At 45.0% G+C, this 19,110-nt stretch overlaps 1 protein-coding gene across 3 annotated transcripts in view; it reads right to left on the bottom strand.

The window, feature by feature from the left end:
• The window catches only part of LOC137434503 (RNA-binding protein with multiple splicing 2), a 237,502-nt gene that overhangs the window by 198,405 nt on the left and 19,987 nt on the right, over nt 1-19,110 (bottom strand). For all 3 annotated transcript variants that reach the window (XM_068127592.2, XM_068127590.2, XM_068127591.2), the window contains exon 4: nt 2,586-2,648. In XM_068127592.2, the coding sequence (XP_067983693.1) occupies nt 2,586-2,648 (63 nt within the window). The remainder of the gene's footprint in view (nt 1-2,585; nt 2,649-19,110) is intronic.

Here is a 19,110-nt window from a genome sequence, read left to right as displayed (position 1 = left end):
CCGCCTCTTTTTTGGTCTTGCACTATCTGCCCTTTTTTGGTCTTGCACCTGCTGCCCTTTTTTGGTCTTGCACCTGCTGCCCTTTTTTGTTCTTGCACCCGCTGCCCTTTTTTGGTCTTGCACCCGCTGCCCTTTTTTGGTCTTGCACCCGCTGCCCTTTTTTGGTCTTGCACCCGCTGCCATTTTTTGGTCTTGCACCCGCTGCCCTTTTTTGGTCTTGCACCCTTTGCCCTTTTTTGGTCTTGCACCATCTGCCCTTTTTTGGTCTTGCACCTGCTGCCCTTTTTTGGTCTTGCACCTGCTGCCCTTTTTTGGTCTTGCACCTGCTGCCCTTTTTTGGTCTTGCACCTGCTGCCCTTTTTTGGTCTTGCACCTGCTGCCCTTTTTTGGTCTGGCACCTGCTGCCCTTTTTTGGTCTTGCACCCGCTGCCCTTTTTTGGTCTTGCACCTGCTGCCCTTTTTTGGTCTTGCACCCTTTGCCCTTTTTTGGTCTTGCACCCTCTGCCCTTTTTTGGTCTTGCACCCGCTGCCCTTTTTTGGTCTTGCACCTGCTGCCCTCTCTTGGTCAGCGATAGTGAAAGAGAATAGCGGTGGGTTTGGGAGAACACATTAGGTTCCTGTATCTTTGAGAATCTTCCTCCATATCTAGAAATATCTATATAATCATGAGAAGTCAAATTGTAATATCTGTAATTTTTCCAGATTGGAGGTTGTATAAAGGGGGGAGGGGGCCAGCAAGAGTAGAAGTCAGCAAGGGGTGGCTATGGGAGAAATCATGAGATGATGATGGGCCACACTCTTAAAGGACTGGAAGGAGGGGTATGAGACAACGGACATGGAATCGGTTCCACGGACAAGTAAATAGAGGGAAGAACTTGAAGGAATGGAGGTGGGCATTGTTGTTGTTGTTGTTGTATACAGTGTGTCCGAGGCAGTTTATATGTGGACGAGGTGTTTACCATCTTTTCTGGGACTGTCTTAGCGATGCTAATGATACAGCATATTGTGACAACATTGGGTGGGAGGAGTGGTGGGATGGAATGCGTCTCGATGTACGGAACTGGACGAGTCTGTTAAAGGGTTGTCACTGACTAGAGAAACCCGTTTAGTTAATCAGTATTACATCTTCTTTCATTATGACATCACTAAACGCGCAGTCTTGAAGGAGGGTGAAATACGTTGGTTTCTTTGACGAGTATTGCAATGTGTATGAATGGTTATGGGATATGTGTGATTGAATGGGGGGAAAATCCACGGAGCCAACTCCAAGTTCCAACTATTTCATATTTGAAACCGCAATTCCAAGTTAAGATGGGAACGGAATATGGTAAAAGCTTGTTGAGGCACCATTTTCCATTGTGACGTTTTAATTTCATATTTGGTTTAATACGTCACACCAAGAGAATATTCAACGAGAGCAACGTCTCTGGCACGCCATCAAAAACATCCATGCTTCCCACCTAAAGCAAAGCAGGAATGACCCAATGTAAAATGTATTCCGCCTCCTACCCCCTCGTTTTGACCCCTGTGACCGTCTCCACCCCCATTAACCGGAGGTCAAATCAAAAAAAGGTCGTTACATATTCCATGCATACCCCAATGTTGACTACATATACAAATCTTTTCTTCATAGAAAATGTTTTTAAAATGTGCCCGTAATTGCATTTTTTGGTACTCGAACTCTTGACCCCACCCCAGGCGGCAGGGCCAAAAGGTATGCTGCCTTTTGTTTTTCTTTTTATTTGTATACAAGATCGAGGCTCGTGTAAGAGCTAACATCAAGAAGAAAAAAAACAAATTAAAAAAACGGACACACTATACATAAAATAAAGGGAGCGGGAGACAAGATAGGGAGACAGAGGGAAGCGCACAAGTACATCAGTAGAGAACAGGGACATCGGGAGATCTGTGGGAGGGAGAGGGCTTGGGGGGAGGAGGCATTGGAAGGTGGGTGGTGGGGGGGGGGGGGTGGGACCTTTGCCCTTGTACCTTTGTTGCATGTAGTGATCATAAGGACCAAGTTTGGCGAATTCTGCCCGACAGTTTACTTTGGGAGGAGATAGCGTGACAAGGTGTGTGTGGGGGCGGGGGGGCATAGTCCACTATTCATCATCTTGTATAGTTAAATAAATATAAAACAGCTGAAGTTATTTTTGATCCTCGTTAAACGATGGCATTGATTGAATAATGAGGTACATAGGGACGAGGGTAAAGACGTCACAATGTATCGAGGGACACATGAATCATCCAATCCAGGTCTCCTCTGCATCTCCACACCAACGCCCTCTGATATAAACAGGTGACCTCATTGATTCACCTTACTGACAGGTAGAATAAACGGCAGAGGGAAGGGTGTGCCTATCATTTGTAGAAACAAGAGCAGCAAATGCTCAAAAACGAAACAATCATTTGACCGTATTATGTTTGCAATTAATGGCTGAACAGCCTCGCAGTAATGGGGAATCCAATACTGTATTCCAAAAAAATGTTTTAATTTCTCCAACTTTGCCTCCAAGAAAGCTTGGAATCCACTTGATATTCTCGTGGCATGTTTGCGCGTCGGTTCCAGAGGTTTATGGACTCACATTGAGTGCATTTTTCGCTGCTTCTGCTTCAGATCTGCTTCCAAACATGACAAAACCCACGGGCTGCAAGACAAGAAACAGAGCATCAGCAGAGGAGGTATTGGGGTGGGAGTGGGAGTGGGCCTGAGCAAATACAGTGCAGCACCACATTACTCCAGGTCCACCAAAATCAGGATTTTCACAATGTCCGAAAAGGGCCCTCAGGGTCATCCGCTATGATCTCTTGCTTTTTTGGTGTGTTGTGAATGGCAAGGGTGGGATCTTTTTGCCTTTAGTGAACATCTACATATTACATACACTGCTGGCCCAAAACTGAAATCCTGCCAACTTGCCCCCGGTTTATATACACGAGGCGTACCACCAAACGCTCCTCTGACGGATTTAATCAAAATACAGTATGTTGTACTTCACAAACATATTGCATGTCTATCTCTGAGCATCAATGACGATGTAAAATGAAGTAAAACACGAGTAAAAGGATCTTTCATTGCATGTTTTAGCTGTTGTCATGACTGTCGTTGCTGTTACCCTGCGCTCGCGAAGTGAAAACCAGGGTTTGGCATTCGGTTCCGTATGTGTGGCGTGTCTGAATTTTAAAAATTCATTTTCTTGGCAACCGTTGGTCCGATTGACATGAAATTTTACCGTAGGAACGCCTGTGCCTGTACATTTTTTTGCTGATAATTATGACCTCATAGGTCACGTGGTACGGACTCCATCTTGGAAAAACGTTACATCTCTTTATCTCCCAAACCGCTTAATCTATCTATAATTCCAGTAATCTCTGTGTGTGTGTGTGTCTGTGTGTGTGTGTGTGTGTGTGTGTGTGTGTGTGTGTGTGTGTGTGTGTGTGTGTGTGTGTGTGTGTGTGTTTGTCTGTGACCGCTGTTTCTCGACAACCACGGGTCCGATATACTTGAAACTTGCCAGGTATATTGCTGGGGACCTGAGGATGTGCCTTTTCAAGGTTTCATATTAATCGGAGAAGTAGTTACCGAGCTATGGCGATTTAGCCGTTTGCCGTTCGCTTTGGCTTTGCGAATGGACCAAACCATTTCATGTAAATAGAGGGGGGGGTTCTACCGTGCTCGCAAGCCGTTCGCTTTGGCTTTGCGAATGGACCAAACCATTTCATGTAAATAGAGGGGGGGGTTCTACCGTACTCGCAAGCCGTTCGCTTTGGCTTTGCGAATGGACCAAACCATTTCATGTAAATAGAGGGGGGGGGGTTCTGTGGTCGTTACTGCCACGTGGTTTCAAAGTTTTTTTTTGTTGTTGTTGTTTGCACGCATGTTTTTTTGCACCCACGTACGGGCACGCCCAAAGTCTATCTATAATTCCAGTAATCTCTGTGTGTATGTGTGTGTGTATGTGTGTGTGTCTGTGTGTTTGTCTGTGACCGCTGTTTCTCGACAACCACGGGTCCGATATACTTGAAACTTGCCAGGTATATTGCTGGGGACCTGAGGATGTGCCTTTTCAAGGTTTCATATTAATTGGAGAAGTAGTTACCGAGCTATGGCGATTTATTTACCCATACTCGCAAGCCGTTCGCTTTGGCTTTGCGAATGGACCAAACCATTTCATGTAAATAGAGGGGGGGGGGGTTCTACCGTACTCGCAAGCCGTTCGCTTTGGCTTTGCGAATGGACCAAACCATTTCATGTAAATAGAGGGGGGGGGGTTCTGTGGTCGTTACTGCCACGTGGTTTCAAAGTTTTTTTTTGTTGTTGTTGTTTGCACGCATGTTTTTTTGCACCCACGTACGGGCACGCCCTAGTCTATCTATAATTCCAGTAATCTCTGTGTGTCTGTCTGTCTGTATGTATGTATGCGACCGCTGTTTCTCGACAACTACCGGTCCGATATACTTGAAACTTGCCAGGTATATTGCTGGGGACCCGAGGATGTGCCTTTTCAAGGTTTGAAATTAATCGGACAAGTGGTTCCCAAGGTATGGTCACCGTACTCGCAAGCCGTTCGCTTTGGCTTTGCGAATGGACCAAACCATTTCATGTAAATAGAGGGGGGGGGGGGGGTTCTGTGGTCGTTGCGAATGGACCAAACCATTTCATGTAAATAGAGGGGGGGGGGTTCTGTGGTCGTTACTGCCACGTGGTTTCAAAGTTTTTTTTTGTTGTTGTTTGCACGCATGTTTTTTTGCACGCACGTACAGGCAAGCACGTACGGGCGTGCCCGTACGTGCGGGCACGCCCTAGTAGAAAAAATTGAAACATGGCTCATTGTCAAGTACACCCCATGGGGAATAAGATATGTTAATGATGATGTCATAGGTGCTTCCATTATGACGTCATAATTCGACAAGTACTACGCTTGATCTGATCAGTATGCAAAAAAAAATTTCCTCTGCAACTGTTAAGTCAGAGGAAGACGAAATTTTCAGAATATGAGCGGCTCCTCCTGTAGAATTGTTCTAATGATAATTTTGACATCATTGGTCACATGGTACATGCGCCATCTTGGAAAAATCGGAAAAAGTTGCACCTCTATATCTCCGAAACCACTCCATGGAAAAAATTGAAATATGGCTCAATGTCAAGTACCCCCATGGGGAATAAGATATGTCAATGATGACGTCAATGGTGCCTTCATTATGATGTCATAAATTGACAGGGACAACGCTTAGTCCGATCATTTTGAAATTTATTGAGCATGATCTACCAATGTTACTCTTTTCATTACAGCATACAAAATGACATTTTTAAAATTAAAGATTTCAAATAAACTAATTTAAAGTGTACGTGCACATAACATATTATGTGTTTAACAGTAGTTTATTTGAAATCTTTAATTTTAAAAATGTCATTTTGTATGCTGTAATGAAAAGAGTAACATTGATAGATCATGCTCAATAAATTTCAAAATGATCGGACTAAGCGTTGTCCCTGTCAAGAACGAAAAAATATCTCTCTGAAATCTCCCGTCTGTTTATTTATTTATTTTACACATGTGAATTACATCGATGGAATGAATGGAGTGTTTAAACAGGATTACCTTTAGATGAATTTAATTGGAATGAAGAAATATCTGTCGGCAATTTTGAAGGACGCTCTGCCACTCTCCACACATTGTTGACTTTTTGTGATGACTGTCACCAAAACGGAAAAGTAATATATCTTCAGGGAAAATAAAAAGCGAATTTGTAATATATCTCGGCATTTTCCCAACTGTGTTATTTGGGCGGTGTATGATATATCGTGCCGCGAATTTGTAATATATCTCGGCATTTTCCCGTATGTGCGTGAATTTTCTCAATTATTGCTGACACCGAGTCTAAAACCATCGATAAAAATGAAATCAGATGGTGAGTTAGATTGGAGATAAAGGCGTGAGAGAGTGTCAATGGGCTTTATGTTACAGGCCTTTGAAAATGCATTTCGTTCGATAAACGGAAACTTTCATCGTATTTTATTCCAGGTTTTTTTCAACCGAGTCTAAAACCATGTTAGCGACTGTGAAAAATGAAATGAGATATCGAATTAGAGTTGACCTAAAACTGTGAGAGAGAGCAAGACACCACGGGCCTAACAAAAGAGGCCTCAAAGCTATGTGAGGAAACAAAATGGTGGCGATTTGTTTTTGAAGCCCCTTCCAGAATGGGTGGAGCTACTCCCTCAACGGAGGAGGCCACACCAATGGACAGACTCACAGACAAAGAGACAGAATCACCTACGGATAATATTATATAGACGAGAATATAAGGCCAGTCGCTTCTCTGATGGAAATACCAATCTTTGCTGTGATGGCTAATCTATGTGGGAAGAAAAAAAAAAGGATTCCTGGGAGATCCTGTGCAGGGATAACCAACATCACGTGTTGGCATTTGCAGTTTTCACACGCTTGTCCATGTACTCATAAAAAAACATTTTAAAAATACTGGATCAGAAACATTCCCGGGAGTTACCTGAATCTACCGTAGTTGGATTTATTGAAATCTGTTAATCCGTTCTCAAGTTATAACTCGACAAACAGACAAACAGACAGACATGGCTCCTTTTATAATACAGATATTACTATAATGTATATTACTAATATATATTGCTAATTACTTAATAAATATTATTAATAAATTAATTACTGGCACTACAGAAACGTCATCGCATGAACCCACCAAATCCTATACATGTTTGAATTTAGAGAAGGAATCGATTTTCAAAACATCACGATGTGCACAAAATGTAGTTGGTGCAAATTACCAATATACACTGTAGGAGATTCATGAGACTATGGAGCCAGTAACATTAAAACGTAAACTAGCTGAGAAAGTGTCGTAATGAGGCAGGCAGGTGGGGGGGGGGGGGGGGGGTGGGGTACACGACCACACACCAAACCCAAAGGTTATCAATTTAACCTGTTGTGGGTTCAAATGCCTTCTCTCGTTTCAAACATGTTGTGCGGTTTCGTTTTCACATCCACGAGCGAGTGCAGGTACATGAGATGTTTCGGCCATCAGTTCAGAATTATTGTTCTCCTCGATGACGTCAAACATTTAATTGGTTTTCCACTTCCTGGAAATCGTGCCACCAATGGCTTTTGTACCCGCAATGGTAGCCGACCACACGACACGTATGTCGGGCCTTCTGTTGGTACCGTTGGATTGAAACAGAATACCTTTTGTATCTTTTAGTTTTTGATGATCTCCATCAGTGATCAATGGTACTAAACCCTGTTAGCTCAGTATTACATTATGCCCTTTATTATGTGGTTGGCATATTGGTTTTGTGATTTCACCATGCCCAATTAACACTATAGTGGAGGTGATAACACCTGTTGTTGTGAGGTATTTCTTATAAGCATTTCCTGATGCATCGAGTGACGATGTGAACTCATTCCTTTAGCCTGTCTACACTACTACTACTACTACTACTACTACTACTACTACTACTACTACTACTACTACTACTACTACTACGTCACGCCATTTTGCTGCTCCTCGAGCCGTGCTATTTTCGACATTTCCTTCTCATCCTCTTCCGTTTTCGTTTGTATTTTTGGTTTTTTGGGGTTATTTGAACCGAGTTGGTTCATTTTGTTAGTTTACTTTGACGTCCCGTTTGAGTTATTAGCCCTTTGTGTTCGGGCCTAGCCGCGGCGTGCGGCCGCACCCGTGTGGGACTAGATTTGCCGCGCCCGATTTGTGGCGTATCACAAACTGTTTGACCTCCTTGTTTTTGCTTCATGACCCTTGACTTTCTGTGCTAAATTTGCATAGTTTTGGCGATTAAGCCGATAAGTTATTTGCTCAACGCGCGTTTGATTATCCTTTTGAGTTAATCATCAGCATACCGGTCCGGTCATGCTAAAATAAGCAAAGCTCGTGAACGAGCTCATTGATATTTTTTTTTCCATTTTCATTTGACGGGAAATATACCGTTAATAGTAATCATGCCTCTGGATGGTACGTGGGCAAAAATGGCCGCTACTACCTCTGGTGCAGGTGGGAACCGCCCTGCCCACCCGTTTAAGGCGTTAACAAGGAAGCACGGGGTGAAATGCGAGTTGGGACAAATCACCCAAATAGAGGCCTATGTAAACGCACTCGCTAGTGTGGTTGATCCAGCAACGATAGTTGCAGCCTCGAAAATGTATGGACAAGCTGTGTTCTTTCTTAACTCAGAGGCTGCAGCAAACAAAGTCATTGAGAAAGGGATTAGTGTGGGAGGACTCTTTGTACAAGTCGAGCCGCTCTCAAGTCTTGGTACAAGGATAATTATATCTAATATACCTCCTTACGTGCCTGACAATGTCGTGGTGCCTTTCCTGGAACGACTGGGAGTGTTGAGATCACCCATCAAGCCTGTGTCTTTGGGCTGTCATGAGCCCTATCTACAACATGTCTGGTCTTTTAAAAGACAAGTATCCATTGAATTGGGAAAGGAGGCTGAATGTGAGGAGTCGTTTGTTATTCCTTTTGACGGAAAGAATTACAGGGTGTTTTATATGACAAACGAACCCCGTTGTTTTGTATGCAAAGCGAAGGATCACAGGAGAGCAGACTGCCCCACTATCATTAAAGAGGTTGCAGCTCCTCAACGTCCAGATCAGCCTCGAGAGGATCCCAGCGTCACTGAAGGTAACCTAAGAGAGGCGGTTGCTCCTTTGTGCTCGAGGGCAGTGGACCCTCAAGAAAGTTCTATACCAGCTTCTCATCCCAACTCTTCTGCTGCCATAAATCAATGGCAGGCAGTGGGAGCAGGGAAGGCAAAGAGAGCACAGAAGAGGAAATCAGAACCCGCAGAGGATGGGACCACGGAACACCCTGGTACAATTGAGGATGACACGGGAAGTAATGTGTCAAAGGGATTTGTAAAGCCTCGTATTCTGAAGGAGAAAAGAGTGGTAACCCAATCTGAAGAAATGGAAGAAGAAGAAGAAGAAGAAGAGGAAACTATTCATCAAACGACAGCATATGGAGAGTCTTCTCTCTCAGATCCACCCAAAGACAGTTTGAAGAATGAACAGGAAGGGAGACTGTCAGGTAGTAAACCCAGCATGGTAAAGACAAACAACCTGGAGGTATCTGACTTGACAGGGCCAAACGATACTGTGATGTTGGCTCCTGAGAAAATGCATCCAATAATAACAACTGCAACGAAGCTTCAAAATAAACCAGGGATTGAAACATCTACAAGAGCAGTTCTGAACCGAAGGATTAACACCGAAGTTTCAAAGGATTCTGAAGTAGCATTCATCGGTGGGACAGACAGAGAGAGGGAACCAGACACACAAGCATCAATAAAGTTGCTGGCACTGACCGACATCTCAGGTGATGTCACTTCACTCACTGTTGGCGCAGAAAGGGGAATAGTTGAGCACATCTCTATTTTACGACCCCAAAAGGTTGGATCTCCAATACCAAATGAGGAGGAGGCATCCATTCCCACAGGTGTAGCAACGTCCGCCGCATCAGAGCCAAAGGCGCGTTCCTCTGCGCCAGAAGATTATGCCAAGTCAGCCTTGAGAGACGACATGGCAGAAGACTTGACACATTGTACAAGGACACCAAAGGAGAAGGATCTTGAACCTCCAGACAGCAATGATGAGGAAAGTATTGGTGATGGGGAAGACTATCAAGGGTCACTGACTGGTTTAGAGACAGACCTACCTGCAGGACGCCATTCCTGCATTCCCAGCCAGGAGATACTCGAGTTCCTGGAACAAAGCTTGCATAGCAGAAGAAAGTGGAAAATGCGCTGAAACGGTGGAAAGATTATGACTTGCTAGTGCATTCCTTGTATGCACTAAGGAGAGAGGGACATAAAACAAGGACTTCAGGCTCGGCCGAACAAGCCCGAGTCAGGAAGTTTCTAGCAAAGTTGTTGAGTTACGGGCCTGAATATAAATTCGTTTAGGAGGATGAATTTCACAGAAACAAAACTCTCAATACAATAATGACATCAAACTTACGAATAGGATCATTGAATGTCAATGGCTGTAAGGATGCATTCTGTGTGCACCAGGTATTGTCATTCTGTGTGAAGGAAAAACTTGAAGTAACCTTTTTGCAGGAAACCCACATGACCCCAGAGGCTGCATCCCGATGGGAAAACCAATGGGAAGGCTTGGCCTTTTTCAGTCACCTAACGGACACATCTTGTGGAGTGGCTACCCTCTTTTCACCAAAGAGGAAACCTGAAATACTTGTCGTAAAGGAAGCCAGTGTGGGGCGGTTGCTACATATAAAAGCAAAGTTTGAAGAATTTGTTGTCAATTTCGTCAACATTTATGCACCTTGTGTAGGAGTTGCAAGGGGGATTTTCTTCAACCGGTTGCAGAGATTCATGCTCACCTTGCCTGGTGAAGAGTGTGTAATTCTTGGAGGAGACTTTAATTGCACTCTAAACCCCTCCCTTGATCGAATAGGTCAGGAGCCGCATAATCCCTCTGTAAGAATATTACAACAAACCATAACACTGTTAAACTTGAGGGATACTTGGCACATACAACACCCCACAGACAGAACATTCACGTATACGAGTATCAGAGGTGGTCATATATCACAATCCCGGCTCGATAGAATTTACGTGTCTCACCGTTGGTGTAAGATTGTCAGTGACTCCGGCATAAAAGTTGCCCATTTCACAGATCACAACTTGGCCTGGATTAAGTTTTCCCTGGCGGAAACAAGGCGAGGCCCTGGCTTGTGGCACCTGAACAATGCTTTAAGTCAGGATGAAGCCTTTTTGTCAATCTTTTTGAATTTTTGGCAAGCCTGGAGGAATAAAGAAGGAGATTTTTGCTAACTTGGATTCTGGTGGGATGTAGGCAAGGTACGATTGAAATTGCTGTGTCAGGAATACTCGTATGGATCGAGCAAAACACTTGGGTTAGGGATCAAAAGACTGGAAGAGGAACTGCTGCACCTTGAGAAGCACCTGGCCACACTTACCTCTACTGAACTGCAGGCATACCAAGAAAAAAAGAGCACCCTTAAAGCATGTAGTCGTGTGAAGGCACGAGGGGCGTATGTGCGCTCTCGTTTGCAGTTTATTTCTGAGGATGAATATGTCCTGAATTATCTCAAAGGGGTGGAAAAACGCAAAGGTCAATTCAGGACTATAGCGAGTGTTCTCGCAGAAGATGGTCTCTTGCTCAATGGCTCTGAGGGTGTTCAAAAACGAATTAGAGCCTTTTACGCTCAGCTGTATTCGGGTAAGAGCACAGATGCAGGTGCAGGTGGCACTTTGTGGAGTAGTCTTCCTGAAGCCTCTGTAAAAGACCAGGAGCAGCTGGAGACTCCATTATCTCTGGAAGAATTGAAAACCGCCCTGCACAGCCTATCAAGAGATAAAGCCCCTGGCATGGATGGCTTATCATGTGAATTCTATACAAAAGTATGGGACTTGGTTGGACCTGATTACCTAAGCGTAGCTCAGGAAGCATGTGATACAGGTATAATGCCCCTTTCTTGGCGTCGAGCGATGCTGGTCTTGATTCCCAAGGAGGGTGACTTGAGAGACTTGAAGAATTACCGCCCTGTGTCTCTGCTGTGTGTGGATTATAAGGTCATGGCTAAAATGTTGTCACTCCGTCTCGGACCAGTCCTGACAAAATTAGTCAGCCCGGACCAATCTTATGCCATTCCAGGCAGGACAACACATGACAACATATCCCTTGTCAGAGACCTGATACAGTATGCGGACATGACTCGGACTCAAGTCGGATTTCTTTCCTTGGATCAGGAGAAAGCCTTTGACCAGATGAACCATGAGTATCTGTTTGAAACCTTGCTAACATTTGGGTTGGGGAGGAGATTTGTCGGCATGATTCAGACGTTGTACATGTCGGCAGAATGCCTAGTCAAAGTCAACGGTTTCTTGCTCGCGCCCTTTCCATTTGAGAGAGGAATAAGACAAGGATGTCCCCTGTCCGGCCAATTATATTCCCTATGTATCGAACCCTTTCTTTGTTTGATGAGAAGAAGGCTAACTGGCATTGTGGTGCCACACAACAGGGTCAACCTCAAACTTTCTGCATATGCAGATGATGTTCTCGTGTTTGCCAGTAATGCAAGGGATATGCAAATAGTTTATGATTGTCAGCAGGTCTATTCAGCAGCATCGTCTGCTACAATCAAGTGGAGGAAAAGCTCGGGGCTTCTAATTGGACAAATGCAGGTAAAGGAGTTACCAACACTTTTTCAGAAATTGACCTGGAGTCGCAATGAGCTCAAATATTTGGGGGTGCACTTATCCACTTCCCATGGGTCCTCACCACTCATTAACTGGAACACTTTAGGGGACAAGATCGAAGCAAAGTTGAGAGACTGGAGTGGACTACTAAAAGTCCTGTCTCTGAGGGGAAAAACACTCCTTATTAAACAGTTTATAATTCCGAAGTTAGTATTCAGGCTCTCTTGCATAAGCACTCCAGAGGAGTTTCTGGTTAAGATGCAGAGGAAGCTACTGGACTACTTTTGGAATGGTAAACACTGGGTTTCCTTGGGCATTCTGAGCTTGCCTTTTTCAGAAGGTGGACAGTCTTTTCCCTGCCTTTGAAGCCACTACCACGCATCCAGGCTGAAGACCATACAACGTTACCTACATGTGAACCCTGCACCGCAATGGTGCTCACTGGCATCATACTTCTTCAGCAAAGTGCTCAATCTTGGGTACAAAAGGAATCTTTTCATCATTACATCTCGGAGCCTGTCTAGTGCTACATTGCTTCTTTTTTATCAAGAAATGCTGAAGGCTTGGAATGTAGTCGACGTGCAAAGAACAGTTCCTTATCCAGGCAAGGACCTGTTAGAAGAACCGCTCATTCTCAACCCTCTTCTACAGGGCCCAACTCTGGCTTCCTTTTCAGTAAGAAGGAGCCTCTTAGCTGGTAGCATATCCACAGTGGGAGACCTTCTGAACGATGGTAAGAGAACGCTTTTACCCAAGGAACTTGCAGCGAAAATGGGCCTGAGGACAATCAGGATCCCGTCCAGGATACTTGAAGAGGTCAAAAGCTCCTTGCCTCCCGATTGTCTGGAATATCTAGAGAGTCCCAAAGAGGGTGATGGATCTGGACAGATGTCCGGTAACTCCATGGATTTTAAGATCCGACCATGATGTTGCGAGCTCTCTCAGCCAATACCTGCAAACAATATGAGTAAGACCCCTGGCACAGTGGAAATGTTGTTCTGTGGGCTATCAAGGAAAAATATATACCTGCTAGTGATCCACTCGCTCCATTATATAGCTCTTGCAACCTGACTGGATACTCCCTGGCATGAGATTCTTCCACTTCCTTCGACGGTTCATCCACGTTGGGATTCACTCTATCTCTACCCAACGCCAAGAATGATGGCAGACTTAAGTTGGAGGTTGCTACATGGTGCACTGAGCTCTGGATCTATGATGCGGCACTTCACTAACGTCTCAGAGGATTGCTGCTTTTGTGGTGAAAGGGAAACTATATTTCACATATACCTTCAATGCCACCGTCTTGAACCAGTGTTCTTACTGATGAAAAATCTTCTCTTGCGCTTCTGGCTTCACTTCTCTCCAACACTTTTTATCATCGGGCACCCGGTAAAGAAACTAAGCAAGTCACGAGATCTCCTTGTTAACTTTATTTTAGCCTGTGCAAAAATAGCAATATATAAAACCAGGAAGGCAAAAATTGAGAAAGATGTGGTGGAACACAGTTCTGTATGTCTGAAGGGCTTAATACGCTCACCCATTATTTCGGAGTACAAGGCGGCAGAATATAGTAACACTGTTCAAAAGTTTAAGGAAACCTGGACTATAAATGATGCACTTTGTACGGTCTCCCCACAAGATACTTTGCTCTTATTTGTATAAATGTGTTATTTGGCATTCTTTTTTTTGGTGTTCTTTGGCGTTCTTTTACCTTTCCCTTATCTGTCTTGGTAGTGCTTTCTCTTCAAAATGCTCTATCTTGTCGACTGTAGTTCAAACCATGGACTTGCAGAGATGAGGAATTGAGCGACATTAAACTGGGAACATATGTTTGCCTGAGCTTGCATGAGCTCTGAACGCAAATCTCTGTAACCTTTCCAACAAAAGCACTACTACTACTACTACTACTACTACTACTACTACTACTACTACTACTACTACTACTACTACTACTGTTACGTGCTCCTCCCCAAACCCCGGTCACGTTGTACCTCCGAGCCCCGAGAGGAGTCACGGCAGAAAGATGTGTTATTCTGTGTGTCAAAGATCAATGGTGAAACCACACCAATTGTTACCAACAAACAAGTATTGTATTAAGATCACACAAGAATAACAGCACAATAACAATATTAATCAATTGTACAACCAATATATCATTCCTATGATGGTACCATCAGTTTCGTACAATATAACTCACTGTGCTCCAAGTGAGTGAAAATAACATTCCCAATGTCTCTGTCCCAGCTTCAAACCAAAGTCGATCCACGCTCCAGTGATCGTCAGAACGATGTTGTATCGAGACCAGAATCCCGCTCAGTTGACAGTCACACTGCCAAAGATAGGCAAAAGTGTCCTCAAGGGGCGGCTGGGAAGTCGCACCTTCGGATATGGACGTTCAACGGCTCCCAATCGGCGAACTGCAAATTCACACTCAAAATCCACATTACACACATGCAAACCAAGCTAATGGCTGGATGCGTTGAAATGGTTGGAGCGAGGTGAAAAACCTGGAGCGATGCGAAATCGGGAAATCCACGTTACACACACACACACACCAGGTTAACGGCTGGATGCGTTGAAATGGTTGGAGCGAGGTGAAAAACCTGGAGCAATGCGAAATCAGGCGCGAGGCAAAATGGCCAACGGTCCGTTCTCGAGACGTAACGGCACTCCAATGATTCTCTTCGGAATCAACCGCAAAACCTGTCACACAGGTTTATCTGCCACAGCGATAACAACTCTGTCGCAGGAATCCCTTTCCCAGGAAACCCCAAAGTTCACTAGTGACCCCCGTTCGCCAGCGTTTGCTCCAGACCTCCAAGCAGCTCAGTTCCTTCTCCGACCTCACTTGCTCCGCCTCCTTTTTTCCTCTTCTTCCTCCTCGTCCGGTTCCCGATCCGGTTTCCGGTTTCTTTTTAAAACATTAATTTTTTTTACCTTTTGAAAATAGTTATCTCCAATTCACTTAAACGATAACAATAATAGTACATGGAACCAAAAATGTTTACAGTGGATGAGAACCACAACAACGGAAGTGACGAATCCGTAACACTACTACTACCACCAACTCTTATCGGCTAATTTGTATCAGCAGTAGTAAAGGAATTCCAAACTAGCCCTGTCCCTGCAAATCTTTAAAATAAAATAAAAACACCATGTGCTATGAATAAGTGGTCTTTCTGTCTTCTACCGACTCCTCTCTGGCCTAGCTCCCCTAGCTCTCTCTGTGCTCTGTCCCCAAAATATTCCTTCAGGATGCACAATATCTGCCAACAACCCTCTTATGGTTAAACTGCCAAAATCAAGACTCTCTGCTCACCTTCACTCCTTCATTCCTCGTTTCTCCCGCCTCTGGAACAAACTCCCCCACTCCCTTCAATCCCTCTCCTCCCTCCAGGTCTTTAAAACAGCTGGTCACCACCATCTCTTATCCTCCCCCATCCAAAACCTTGATCTTTTCTATCCCCGTTAAAACACCACAAATCCTCCGCCTCTTTCAATCCCCAACTTATTTCCTGAAATTCCTAGAAGTGTTCATTTGCTTTATACCGTGTACCCCTCCCTCCTCCCCCAGCCCTCCCCCTTCCACAGATCTACCGACGTCCTTGTTCTCTCCTGTTGTTGTGATTGCGTGCTTCCCTCTCTCTCTTCCCCTCTTGTCTCCCGCTCCCTTCATTGCATGTTTTATGTGTCTGTGCATGTTTTCATGTTCAATGTGTTAGACTCTGTATACAAAGAAAGAAAATGAAAAAAAGTTCAGAACAACAACAGGAACATGACAAATCATGATTATTCTGAATGCAAATCCTCTTAAAAATCCTTTTACTCCCCAATGAAGGGCTTGACGCAGACCTCCAAACTGAATGTGGGTGTTGATGTGCGATATTGTGATTCAATATATGGCTACAAACTTCTCAAAAGTTGTTGGGAACTTTTACAAACATATTCATCAAGAGACATTTAAAACCCAACATACAGCACGGGCCCAATAATGGATCAAACTTTCCTCGCAATGAGCACGTCCCTTCCGGAATAGCTTAAAACAACGTTTCGTGTTCACGACAAGTTTCAGAGAGGTTTGTATGATACGCTCTTTGGCTTTCGTTCAAGAGTCATCCTGCGCCTTTTCAAACTGAACTTTCTGCAAAACAGATGCAATTTTTCATTCCACGGCTCAAGATGTTGTAAGTGAGCATGGCGTTGTTGAGTCGACAATTTGGAACTCTGCTTTAATCAGGAAACTTTTTTGTGATAAACTTACCTTAACAACCGTCGTATAATTGTAGCAGAATGTGCTTTCGTGGAAATAAATAGTTGTACACTTTTTATGCTTCCTCCGAATAGTATGATAGACCTGAGCCTCGTCCTGGAGGTGGGGTTGCTATCTTTATCAAAAACTCTTCCTCACTCGCCCTGCACTGCACTCTCTCCACCTCACCCCCAGGAATACCTCTGGCTACGGCTTCCCCTTCGCTCCCACCTCTTGTTCATATGTGTGTTGCACCGTCCACCAAACAGTGATGACTCCATCTACATCTCGCTGTCTGATAATATGGACCAACTTCTATCTACTCATCCCAACTCTCTCTTCCTCATATGTGGTGATTTCAATTGTCACCATGCCAGTTGGCTGGGTGTGGGTACCTCTCTCACCAGCCATGGCTCCTCAGCAAAGGACTTCTGTGACTCACTGGGACTGACACAATCTGTCAAAGTCCATGGTACACGGAATCTTGTGGTGAGGCTGTTGCCCAGAAACAACTTGCCTTCGTCTCCTGGAAAGCAAATCCAACGGAAGGAAATCTCATTTCCTTTCACAAAGCCCGAAACAAGTGTGTGTCCACCCTCAGGAGAGCCAGGAAACAATATCTCTCCGTTCTCAAGACCGAACTCTCTTATCTGTCTCCCTCTTCCAAATCCTGGTGGCGTCTGGTCAAATCTGTTTCTGGTGTTTGTTCCCCCTCCATCCCCTCCCTTACCTCAAACGGCTACACAGCTGACTCCGCACGTGAAAAAGCTGAATGCCTCAACTCTGTGTTTGCCTCTAAATCTTGTGTCCCAAACCCATCCCTCTATGTACCCACCATACCCAGTCGTACCCAGCTGCTCCTGGACTCCGTGTCCTTTCCTCCTGACAAGGTGGAAAAGTTTCTGTCAACCCTCGACTCTGATTGTGCAACTGGACCTGACGGCATCAGCCCACAGGTCCTAAAATCCTGTTCTTCCGCTCTTTCACTCCCTCTCTCTGTTCTCTTCACCCTCTCTTTTGCTGAAGGTCAACTGCCATCTGCTTGGAAATCAGCCAACATCACCGCTTTGCACAAAAAAGGTGCAAAAACAGATCCTAGCAACTACAGACCAATCAGCCTTCTCCCAATTATCAGGAAAGTCATGGAATCCATCATTGCTTCGGATATGAAATCTTTCCTCTTCTCCAATGGCTTGATCTCTGATCATCAATTTGGTTTCAGACCAGGTCACTCTACTCTGGACATGCTGCTTCTGCTGTCTCAACAATGGATGGAGGTCCTCAATGCCAAACAGGAAATTAGAGCCGTCTCCCTCGACATATCACGTGCCTTCGATACGGTCTGGCACCCCGCTCTGCTCACCAAACTCTCCTCCTTTGGTATCCATGGAAATCTCCACGCATGGCTGGCGGACTTCCTCTCTAGTCGTAGTCAACGTGTGGCCCTGAATGGGTTTCTCTCATCTCCTCTTCCTGTTCAGGCTGGAGTTCCCCAAGGCAGTGTTCTGGGCCCTGTGCTTTTTCTGGTCTTCATCAATGATCTCTCTGACTCTCTTGAAAATCCTCTATCTCTTTGCTGATGACTCCACTCTCTGCCGCTCCATTCCTCATCCCTCAGTTCGGCATTCTGCAGCCTCCTCACTCTCTGCAGACCTGGACAAAATCACAGACTGGGCAAACAAGTGGAACATGTCTTTCAATCCTGACAAATCTCACACTCTTACGATGTCTCTCCGAAAAGACCGACTGGACAACCCTCCTATCTACTTTCTGAATAATCCTCTCCAAGAAGTTCTGTCACTCAAGCTTTTGGGTCTCACTATCTGCCATGATCTTTCCTGGGAAAACCACATTTCCAAGCTGGCCTCCAAAGCCAGTCGCCGACTGGGCGGGCATCCTCCGTCGTGCGAAGTCCTTCCTTGGCACACCTGAGCTCCTCACCACATACAAGGCTTTCATCCGCAGCTCAATGGAGTACTGCCCTCCCCTCTTGTCTGGTGCTCCTGCCTCACACCTAGATCGTGTTCACGCTGTTGAAACCAAAGCGTTCAGAATCATTGGAATCTCCCGCGATGACGCTATCTCCGAGGGCCTTTCACTTAATCACCGCAGGCAGGTTGGTGGTCTTTCCGTCTTCTACCGACTCCTCTCCGGCCTTGCTCCCCCAGCTCTCTCTGGGCTCTGTCCCCCAAATATTCCTGCAGATCGCACAAGATCTGCCTGCAACCCTCTTATGGTTAAACTGCCAAAATCAAAACTCTCTGCTCACATTCACTCCTTCATTCCTCTTTTCTCCCGCCTCTGGAACAAACTCCCTCACTCTCTTCAATCCCACTCCTCCCTCCAGGTCTTTAAAACGGCTGTTCACCACCATCTCTTATCTTCCCCAATCCAAAACCTTGATCTTTTCTACCCCCGCTAATTTCATCCCAAATCCACTTTTTTGAGGTGACTTTTGACTTCTTTCCTGGAAGTCCTTGGTGTCCTTGCGTTTTATACCTATCCTGCCTCCCCCCAGGCCCTCTGCCTCCCACACATCTCCCGATGTCCCTGCCCTCAAATGTTGTGTTTGTGTGCTTCCTCCCCTTCTCTCCCCATCTTGTCGACCGCTCCCCTTTTTATA

Source organism: Myxine glutinosa, chromosome 10 (assembly GCF_964187855.1).
Source record: "Myxine glutinosa chromosome 10, kmMyxGlut1.1, whole genome shotgun sequence".
NCBI classification, from domain to species: Eukaryota; Metazoa; Chordata; class Myxini; order Myxiniformes; family Myxinidae; genus Myxine; species Myxine glutinosa.
Note: the sequence above shows the minus strand (reverse complement) of the source record. Positions and strands in the feature narration are given on the sequence as shown.